Source organism: Bufo gargarizans, chromosome 1, assembly GCF_014858855.1.
Source record: "Bufo gargarizans isolate SCDJY-AF-19 chromosome 1, ASM1485885v1, whole genome shotgun sequence".
Classification (NCBI taxonomy): domain Eukaryota; kingdom Metazoa; phylum Chordata; class Amphibia; order Anura; family Bufonidae; genus Bufo; species Bufo gargarizans.
The window spans coordinates 574,598,773-574,610,033 of NC_058080.1; the positions used below are offsets into that span (position 1 = coordinate 574,598,773).

At 42.6% G+C, this 11,261-nt stretch overlaps 1 protein-coding gene across 1 annotated transcript in view; it reads left to right on the top strand.

Moving 5' to 3' along the window:
• Positions 1–9,999, top strand: part of VPS33A (VPS33A core subunit of CORVET and HOPS complexes) — a 30,814-nt gene extending 20,815 nt beyond the window's left edge. Inside the window, exons 10-13 of the mRNA XM_044275729.1 lie at positions 3,981–4,118; positions 5,939–6,076; positions 7,119–7,287; positions 8,857–9,999. Of these exons, the coding sequence (XP_044131664.1) occupies positions 3,981–4,118; positions 5,939–6,076; positions 7,119–7,287; positions 8,857–9,050 (639 nt within the window). The 3' untranslated portion in view covers positions 9,051–9,999. The remainder of the gene's footprint in view (positions 1–3,980; positions 4,119–5,938; positions 6,077–7,118; positions 7,288–8,856) is intronic.
• The last annotated feature ends 1,262 nt before the right edge of the window (positions 10,000–11,261 follow it).

Sequence of the window (11,261 nt, forward strand, 5' to 3'; positions counted from 1 at the left end):
CATTCCTAGAGTCGATGCTCCTGTGGCCAAGGTCGCCAAACGAACGGTCTTTCCTTTCTAAAGATGCCACACAGTTGAAGGACCCTATAGACAGGAAGACTGAGAGCCTTCTTAAGGAGACATAGGAAACCACGGCAGCCCTTTTGAAACCGGGTGTAGCTGTGACATGTGTGGCCCGTACCTTTAAAAGTATGGCTGGAGCACCTAGAGTTACATTTAGTTAATAAAACTTAGAGGTAACAGATCTTGGACAGCCTTCCCCTACTAAAGATGGCCACTAACTTCCTAGCAGACGCCTCAGCGGAGTATGTAAAACTATCTGTCCGTATGGTGGTCCTGTCTAATACAATTAGAAGAGTCCTTTGGCTGAAAGCCTGGTCGGGGGATATGACGTCCAAGAACAAGTTGATTTCCCTACCGTTCCATGGCCAGTATGTCTTTGGTCCCGACTTGGATAGAATCTTAGAAAACACCACTAATCGCAAAAAAAGTTTTCCTGAAGACAGATCTCAGAAAACAGATAGGACTTTTTTCGTAACAAAACACAACTTTAGGATACTAAAACAGATGAAAATCGGGGAGGTGGAGCTATACAAAAGGGGGGAAAGGGATCCTTTCCCTTCCTCCTCCAAGCAATGACGCTATTAGGGTTGGGGAAGACTCTGCTCCTTCATAGATACCTGAGAGTGTGTCATTGCAGACCCTTTTATCGTCAACATTATAAGAGAAGGTTATGCGATAGAGCTAGAATCTCTCTCCCCCCCCCCCACAAAAATTCACCTTAACCCGGCTCCTTTTATCTCAAATGTCTCTTCTGCTCGACGGCATAAGAGTTATTATGCCTAGGGGCAATAGAATGTGTTGTCCACTGGGAAGTAGGAAGGGGTCACTATTCCCGTTTAATTTTTAGTTAAAAAAAAAAAAAAAAAAAAGCGGCAAGTTCAGGACTATAATAAATTTGAAGCCGCTGAACAAACATATCTGCTGGAAACGGTGAGGACTGCAGTAAAACTCATCAAGAAGGGGGCTATGATGGCCACGACGCACCTCAAGGATGCTTACTTCCACATCCCGATCCATCCTCAATCCAGGAAGTATCTAAGATTCGCAGTACAGCTAGAAGGAAGGGTCCATCATGATCAGTTCAACTTCCTTCCTTTTGGAATATAGTCTGCCCCTCGCATCTTCTCCAAAGTCATGGCAGAGGTAGTAGCCTCCTTAAGCCGGAAGGGGATACTAATAGTTCCATATCTGCACGATCTGTTAGTCGTAGCAGAAGGTACAGATCTACTTCAGTCACCTATTTAGTTGATCCTTTCTCATCTTCAGGATCTCGGCTGGATAGTCAAATGGGAGAAGTCTAACCTCCTTCCAGCCAATACCACATGAGACCCCTGCAGGACCTGGTCCTCAGGAAATGGAACAGGTCACAGCTAACCCTGGACCAGAAGATGTATCTAACCAGGGAAGTAAAAATCTCTTTACAGTGGTGGCTCACAGATAAGAATCTACAGACCCGGCATCTTCTGGAATCCGGAAGATGTTTTCTCCTGGGGCAGTGGCACACTGGTCGAAAATTCCTTCCAGGGGACTTGGTCCGAACCTCAGAGGGGGATGTCATCCAATTAGAGCTTTGGGCAATATGGGAAGGCTTAAAAGAAACACAGACCCAGTCAAGAAACCGTGGAGGAACAAGGCACGGTCATCTTCAGAATCTCTCAAGACAGATATTTTCGGGGGCAGAGAAGAATCTAAAATCTCTTGCAGCGGTTCACCTAAAAGGGCTCCCTCAATCTAAGGGCAAATTTTCTCAGTCAGCAGAGACTAGATCCAGGCGACTGGTCTCTTTCTCAGACAGCCTTTCGGAGGATCCAGGTTCAATGGGGCAGTCCGGGTCAGGATTTGTTTGCCTCAAAGAAAAACCACAAAGTTCCTCATTACTTCTCCCTCAACCCAAGGGATCCCTGCGTGGCGGTAGATGCCTTCACTAAGGATTGGACGTCTGGTCTCCTCTATGCCTTTCTGCCAATTCCGATGATTCCAAAGGTCCTGCAGAAATTCCAGACAGACGTGTACCCTAATTCTGGTGGTCCCCTTTTGGCCAAGAAGGGGTTGGTTCGGTCTTCTGAGATCCCTCAGCCGGGAGGATCCAATCCTGTTTGCCCTGATGGAGGACCTCCTAACACAGGGCCCAATAAACCATCCGAACCCCAGGCTTCTCAAACTATAAGCCTGGTTACTGAGCAGTCCATCCTACTAGGTCTGGGTTCATCTCAGAGTGGTGGGTACCCTTATGCTCAGCAGAAAGTCCAATACCTGTAGGGCATATCTTAAGGTGTGGAAACAGTTCGCCTCTTGGAGTGGGGACAGGTTTAACCAGTACTCTCCCAATATCCCTTTCATTCTGGATTTCCTTCAGGATGGGCTGGATATGGGTCTCTCACCAAACACTCTAAGGGTACAGGTGTCTGCCCTAGGTGTCCTCTACAACACTAGTCTTCATGATGTCCCCTGGATTTCTAGATTTTTGAAGGCTGCAGATAGGCTAAGACCTAGAATTAAGAATTTGGTAGCTCCGTGGAACCTGAATAGCATCCACCTTTCACAGTTGTTTCGATACCAAAATTTTGATTTGGGGGAGGGCACACTGCGCCACCAATGATAATTAACCTTTAATACAGATACAGGAGGCGGGTACCGCCGACACCTGCCTCCTGTATTTGTATTAAAGGTTAATTATCATTGGTGGCACCGTGGCCAGGCACCTGCTATGCTGGCTGCTTGACTCTGGGGAGGACACTCTGGAGAAGGAGGCTACTGTTCGCCGAGCTCACTAGCTCAGACGGCACAGCAGTGTATTCACTCCCCCATCCCGCCTCCTGCTTTAATAGCCGCACATTCATTGGTGGCAGTGGTGCTGGCAGCTTCAGAGCCCACTCACTTCATTGGGCTCAGTGCGGCCGCGTCATAGGAGGGGGGGACTCCCTCCCTCCTTCTCCACTGTCTGCGTGAGCGCCTTAAGAGGAGAGTCTAGTATTGGAAAAAAAAATGAACATCCTGATACCGAATCGATACTGGCATAAAAGTATCGATTGGGTATGGAAAGTTCGATACCCGAAACAACCCTGTTTCACAGGTCCCAAGATATTGTCATTCCCTCGTTCTGTGCCAATCCCAGAAATGAGCAGTAAGCAAAATTCCATAACTTATGATGTAAGAAGGGCAGTTGTTCGTTATATAGATGCTACCAGAGAATGGAGGATAGACCAAAAATCTATTTGCTCAGTTTTTTTGTCCCTAATAGAGGTAGGAAAGCAGCTAAGAGCTCCATATCCCGTTGGATAAGGAGTGCTATTACAGAAGCATATAGAGCCTCTGGTAAAGAGGCTCCTCCTTCTCTCAGCCTATTCAGTAAGAGCAGTATCCACCTCCTAGGCCGAAGGGGCCTCTGCCTCTCTGGAGCAGATTTCCAGGGCGGCCACTTGGAAGAGGGCCCATACTTTAACTAAACCTTATAGGCTGGATGTATTTGCCAATGAGGATATGTCCTTTGGAAGCAAGGTCCTGGGTGCTGTAGTCCCCCCCCCCCCCCCCCCCCTGAATTGTTTCACTTTGTTAGTTCTCAAAGTGTGCTGTCATGGAGACGACTGGGGAAAGAGTATTACACTCACCGGTAATCCGGTTTCCTGGAAGTCTCCATGACAGCACATATTTCCCACCATTCTATATCCTATAATCTTCTTGGTTCTACCCTTATCCTGGTTTCCGTTAAAGGGGAAGGGGTGGGGTTTTTACTGTGTGTGTGTGTGTGTGTGTGTGTGTATAAAAATAATATATATAATGGCAGCACAGCCTGCAAACAAATATGGGTGCACAGCCCGCAGGGAAAAGCCAATCCCACAAATACAGGTTGAAAAAAGGGCAGAACTGCCTTTTTTTTTTTTCTTAATATAATATATAATTATTCATTATTTTAATAGATTAATCCATACATAGAGGATTGTATTGCGAAAAAAGAACCCTTAATACAGATCTTAAGACTGGTCTGCCTTCAATCTGTGTGCAACACGGGTCTCAAGCAAAAGGTGCTGGACTTCTACAAGAAAGAGATTTTACAGGTAAGGAAAGTTTGTGTTGTATGAGTCTTTACCCCTCAGAATATGTATATATCATTTTACCATTGGTTCTGGATCAGTCGCCCATTCCCTCCTTTTTGACTGAAAGAATAGCTCTGGGTTTTCCCGTAAAAATGACTACAACGCGCAGGCATAGACTTGCTTGAATGTATTCAGATATTGTAAGTTGTTATAAACAAGCATCACATCCAGCATTGTGACAAGAGCAACTATCATCTGTTCTCAGCCAATTGGCAATGCTTGTTGGTAGAGAACCGATGACCGAAAGCAGCTCAACGTTCTCCTTATAAATTTCCTTTTATGATAATCTATTTTTTTTTTTTTTTTTAGAATTTATAGTGTTTGTTTTTGTTTTTTTATCATCACAGGCAGAATTAAAATTGCAGGTAACACCTCTGTATAGATAACACCGGATCCACCATTCAAAATAGGTGATATCACAGCTTATTAGCTCCCTCCTGACCTGCACAGGACACAGTGGACGCCTAGAAAACTCGCATATAAGTCAGTGGGGTCCCCGCCTGTCCATTTTGTCTATGGCCCATGTAGCTGCTCTCAAGACAGGAAGCCTTAGTGGCCAGTGTATAAATTGCAGGATTTAAGAATTTTTTTTTTATTTTTTATATAAATATTGACATGGAAAATGAAAAATAAATAAAATCACAAATGTAAAAAAAATAATTTTTACCATAAAACTTCATTTAAGCCATAGGTAATTTTCTGATTACACATTCCCTTTAAACTGTACCTGGACTGTGTACTTGTATCAAAGATTTTGATCAGTGGGGGTCTAAGTTCTGAGACCCCCAATATTTGCTAGAACAAGAAGAGAGAAGCTCTGACACAGAGCACTTGCTCTTCACTGCAGGAGACTCATGACAGACTCATGGGGAGATTTATCAAGATTGGATGTTCCCATACACCAGTCTTGATCTCCCTATGCTGGAGTAAGATGCACATAATTTTTTAAGGAGCAGATGCCTGTAAATTAGGTGCATCTGTTGCACTGCTTGCTCCAGAAACTCAAGTCTACACTAGCTAGGAGCTGACGCAGACTTGAGCTATAACTTTTTTCTGTTTCTGGCATAAGTTGTAGTAAATCCGGTGGGCCAAGCTAAGCCCCACCCTTTCTGCTTAAGCACGACCCTTGCAACCTTTGAAAAATGGAAAGAACCTCTAAAAGTCACAAATTATGGTGACTCATTATGCCACAATAGTGGCATAAACCCTTTGAGAAATCCCCCCCTCCCCATAGACTCTAATTGAGCCTGCCTCATACAGTGAGGGGACTGAGTGTGCTATGTGAGCCCTTCTCTGTCCTCATTCTAGCAATCAGTGGGGGTCTCTGCACGCTGACCTACACTGATCAAAACCTTTAATACGTAACTATGACATATCAATATATTTTACAGTGTAGTACAGTGACACTTGAGGCTGCATGCTAGGCACTGTGTATATAGCTTCGTCTCCCATGAATGTTGGTACCATAGGCAAAGTCCACTCTCTCCATTTTGGTGCACCTAAATGACTTTTAGTCAAAGCTGTGATTGAATTATTATTGTCCTTATTTGGACCTGGTGGGTCGCCACTCTTTAGGGTTTATACTTGATCCTCAGAACAACAAAAAAGCAAAGTCAAACTAACTAGTAAACTGAGAACTTTTATCACCCCTTAGTTTAAACAATGAAATTCTCAATGACCATGAAGAGCTGACATTTCTATCTCTTGAAGAACCAGATTTAATTATTTTTTTCCCTAAAATTGTTTACATTCTAAAATGCAGTGTACTGTTTGCTTGGCAGACTTATGGTTATGAGCACATACTGACCCTGCACAATCTGGAAAAGGCTGGGCTTTTAAAAGCACAATCGGGCAGTAGAAATAATTACCCAACCATCAGGAAAACCCTGCGCCTCTGGATGGACGATGTCAATGAGCAGGTGAATACCAGTAAAAATACCATTAAAATGAATGTATTCAGAACAAAACTATTTTGGACTTCAGATACTCAAGGCTCTGCATATACCTCACACTCAGGTGGACTTGTTCTCTCATCTGCTCTTAGAAATACGCTTCAACTTTGCTTATCCTTCTTATGTACAGCCAGCTATTCATCTTAGTGTTTTTTTTATATATATATGAGTCTTTGCACTTTTGCAGAAATGGGTGCACTTAGAAAACCACTGCTGATGACTATGTGCATATCTCTCCATCACCTTCATTCCTTAAGCTGACCCTACACACAAAATTGTTTTCAGCAAAATGCTTGTTTGGCCAACAGCCATCTCTCCCGATCCTGTCGGTTCAGCCAAGCATGCATATGTAGTGAATGGGAGGGGGAGAAAGCTACCTCCAGAGTCCTCTGACAGCGGCTTATCTCCTTTCTAACTAGATGATCGACCATTTTGCCCAATACTTATCTCACCAGACATCAGCTGTTAGAGGAGAGTCTGGAGGCCCCATGCACTTCAGATGTTCAGGCAACCAGCTGTAATCGGCATATTTGGTTGATACACATCTAATCTGTATGACCAGTTTTACTAGCTGGATAATAAGTGTCTTATTTTTATTCAGATATTTCTTCATTTTCTTTTGTAAAAATACAGTCAAACATCCAATAAATCATACAGTGGTACATTTCAGTCAATAATAAGTGTCTAATTTTGTACGTCCACCCCTAAATAAATGAAAGGTGACTGCCCAACTTTTTGTGGGATATTTACCTCTAATCTATTTCATTAGATTAACTAATTTCCACAGTTAGATAAGTGATAAACTAAGGCCGTGCAGAACAGCCATTCTGTCTTCACTTTGCTTATACATTTGCAGAGCGTAGCTTACTTTTTTGTTCCCTCAAAGCTATTACCAGAGAGCATCACTAGTCATTGTGGCCATGATATCTAACATTGAGGATTATTTGTGTAAAATGTTAGAGAGAATGAGCATCTCTGACATTTGTTCCCTCTGCTTTCACCCACCTAGAATCCTAATGACATCTCCTATGTGTACAGTGGCTATGCTCCTCTCAGTGTTCGTCTGGCACAGGTTCTGGTCCGTCCAGGTTGGAGAAGTATTGAAGAGGTTCTTAAAATCCTTCCTGGTCCTCAATTTGAAGAACGGCAGTCCCTACCGGCTGGGCTTCTGAAGAAACGTAAGTGAACTGTTTAGAGAGATAGATAGAGATATATATATATATATATATATATATTATAGCGATATATCAGTACGGACATACCTAAAAGTACACATATGTCTGCTTAGAGTAAGAATCCATAAGTTAAATGGTACCTGTACTTCCAACAAACTTTGCACAAATCAGTACTACTAGTAAATCTAAAAAAACTCCACCTCACCCCTCCCCTGTCCATAGACTTCTATAGGCAGCATGTAATCTGATCCATCAATGAGCTGGCAGCCTGTCTTGTCTCTCAAGACAGATTGAGCAGACAATGTTAGTTTTGGGGGTGAGGGGAGAAAGAAGCATATTATGCTGAAAAGCTGTATTACTAAGTTCCTTATATTAAAGGGGTTCCTGTGATTTACATATTGATGGCCAATGACCAAGCGCAGCCTCTATCAAATGGATCGTGCTTCGTAAGCTGCGAGGAGGCCATGACGCTCACTAGAGCTCAGGTGTGTACCATGGCTTCCGATCATATAGGACATCCAATATGTAATTCCCAGAGAGTCCCTTTAACTTGTACTATTGATGTATACAACACATTCAATCAGTTCATTCGCATTTAAAGGGAACCTGTCACCTCTACTATGCTACCCTCACTGAGCATTGCGGATATGCTAGCGGCCATCTAGCAGCCCATGTCCTCAGCTCTATACACAAAATCCAGGTGACAGGTTCCCTTTAATTTCCCCTGTCTGGGACAAGGAATACGATGAGTCAAACCTTCCACCATTGCAGGTTGGTAAAGCAGCCACCACACTTCACTCATGTTGGAGCTGCTGATTTCAACCAACAATGTGTGCTGACAAGAATATGAGACTGGTGACCATTTATAGAAGACTAACAATAGCTGATGTGAAAAATGCACCCATATGATAAACCATCCTTGGCCCCCCAGTAAAAAACAACAAAAAAAAAACCCTGAGCACTACACTGCTACCCTGAGCATCAGTACTGTAAAATAAATAAATGCATTCATAAGTACTCATGGTACAATCCAGGGAAAATCATTAAAAAAATGTGCACATCTCCTCAAACCAACAGCACAAGGTACATGTATAACCCTAGTGCTATATCAAAATCACACGTCCCAGTACATATATATTGGTATGGCTATACACAGGAGAATGATTCAGTTTAGGTAAGGCTACTTTCACACTGCAGTTTCTGGGTCCGCCTGTGAGATCCGTTTCAGGGCTCTCACAAGCGGCCCCAAATGGATTAGTTTAGCCCCAATGCATTCTGAATGGATAAGGATCCTGTTCAGAATGCATCAGTTTGGCTGCGTTCAGCCTCCATTCCGCTCTGGAGGCGGACACCAAAACGCTGCTTGCAGGTGTGAAAGTAGCCTTAAATAGTATTGATTGAACCAACAACCTTAGAGCACTATCCTGTTACTAACCGTTTTTTACTATACAAGACCTATAAAACATATCAAGATGTTGTAATATTTGTGAATTTCTCGGGTTGTGTGTATATGTACATTATGTTTAGTGTGGAATTTGATCATTGTTTAAAAAGATCTATTCACGCTTCCAGGTCAACAAGGGGAGAACAAGGTGATGCTGATCTTTTTCCTTGGTGGAGTGACCTTTGCAGAAATTGCTGCCTTGCGTTTCCTTTCTCAACTGGAGGATGGTGGAACAGAATACATAATTGGTACTACCAAACTGATCAATGGAACTACATGGATTAAATCTCTAATGGAAAAGCTTGAGCCACCACCTTTTTAAATCCAAGTCCCATTATCTGGGAAATGCAACAGGACATTCCACTAAAACAAAGTGCTAAAATTTGGAAATGGTTCCAAAGTATGATGCAAAAGTTCTTAGGTGGTAGGAGAAGTGGATTACACATGATTCCATGCTTGCATGATTCCATGCTGTAAATAACCTGTAACTTGTCTACAGCCTACAGTGAAACTTAGAAACAAAGATATTGTGATGGTGTACATGTACAGTGCTGGTCAGGTGGTTAAAGATGAAGCCCGCTCTGGAGCGTGCGTGTCATTACCGTCTGGTATTTTACACAGCAGAAACCCAGAGCTAATGTATATGATTGGCAAACTGACCACAGATATTTAAACCCTCCGATGCAGTGGATAGTTGTGACCACTGCATCAGATGGCACTTTTTCTGGGAGCACTACACTCCTTGGGCCTGAACAGCTCCCCCAGAGCATTGATCGGGGAGCCATTGGTTTGCTTTGGTAGCCTCAGTCCCTCTGAAGGATCCGAGGCTACCACAGCGATATTTCCTAGGAACATAATGGAACTGCCATAGGCTGTAATGGTATTTCATTGCACTCTATGGGAGAAGCGATCAGATGATCGGATGTTAAAATAAAAAAGGTAATTTGCACTGCCAAGTCACAAAACACCAAACTGTTTAAATATAAACCTATTTATCCTATACTGCGAATGCTGTACTGGAAAACAAAATCAAAATGGCCACTTTTCACATCCCAAAAACTGTAATAAAAAGTTATCAAAAAGTGACCTACACTCCAAAATGGTAAACGGTGCAGACTGCCTCGTAAAATATAAGCCTTAACACAGATGTAACTGTAAAAAAATTATACACCAGAAAAACTATATAAATGTGGTATCGCTGTAATTGTACTGACCTGGCAAATGAAGGGAACAGGTCAATTTTACAGCGTAGGAAATTTAATAAAAATAAAACTATGGCAGAATTGAATTTTTTTTTTTTTTTTCCCCACCCCATTTGGAATTTTTTTTTTCTAGCATCCCACTACATCGTCTGCAATATTAAATGGTGCCATTAGAAAGTACAACTTGTCCCACAAAAGAAAAGCTCTCATATGTGAACAGAAAAATAAAAAAGTTATGCCTCCTCCAGTCATGAAAGGGTTAAAGGACATGAAGACCGAAGACATTTAAAAAGTGCCTATCCGTTTAAATAAACCTTCAGAATAAATTCTCATGCAAGTACTTGAGTAATAACAGTATTTTTGACTCCTAAGGTATGGCAATTTTGGGCGCAGTGTCACGGTCGCAGCAAACATGCAAGTCTGACCCAATTCTTTTCTATCTCTGCCCTGCTACACTGCAATACTTGGGCTTGAGGCAAGTGTCGCTCCTAAAATTGCATGTAGCCATACCCTAACTTTTCTGCACTTTTCCAATTCTGTAGACTTATCTCAAATTGTTATAGGGGTTATCCAGATATTGATGACTTATCCTCAGGATAGGTAATCCGGAAAGCTGTCGGGAGTAGTGTTGAGCGTACTTGTGTTTTAAGTTCGGCGTCCAAGGTTTGGGTTATCTAAGAATTCTGTTATGGATTCCGCTACCATGGACCACAAGATATCGTCTGTGGTAGCGGATTCCATAACGGAATTCTTAGATAATCCGAATCCTAACCTTGGACACTGAACTTGAAAACACAAGTTCACTCATCCCTAGTCAGGAGCCTACATCGCTCACCAGAGCTCCTGTGGGTGAAACAGCTGAGATGCAGGGACTTGGACCCCCACCGATGTGATAATGATGACCTATCCTGAGGAGAAGTCATCATTATCTTTTCCAGGATATCCCCTTTAAGATAACTGGGTGGCCACTACCTGCTATATTTTTGCACATGCAAGAGCACCGCACCTTGTCCACTAGTCCAAGTATGCATCTGCTTCTGATAAACTAGCTGATGGTTGTGGTTAGTCTCCTGAGTGAGCGCTTTATGCCCCTTTCATTAGTTATGACATTAGAAATAAGATTTTACAGTGGAAAGCCTATATAGCACTCCTCTCAATCACACTCTGGTCATTACTAGAAGTAAATCTGTTCAGCAGAACTGTCTCTTTCCCCTCACATTTTTCAGTGAGTGCAGAGTTTCTGAACAGCTGTAATAGCTGCAATAATAGTAATGAGCGAGCATGAGAAAAAGCCTTTTTCTTAACAAAACATCAAAGTTTTTAACATTGCA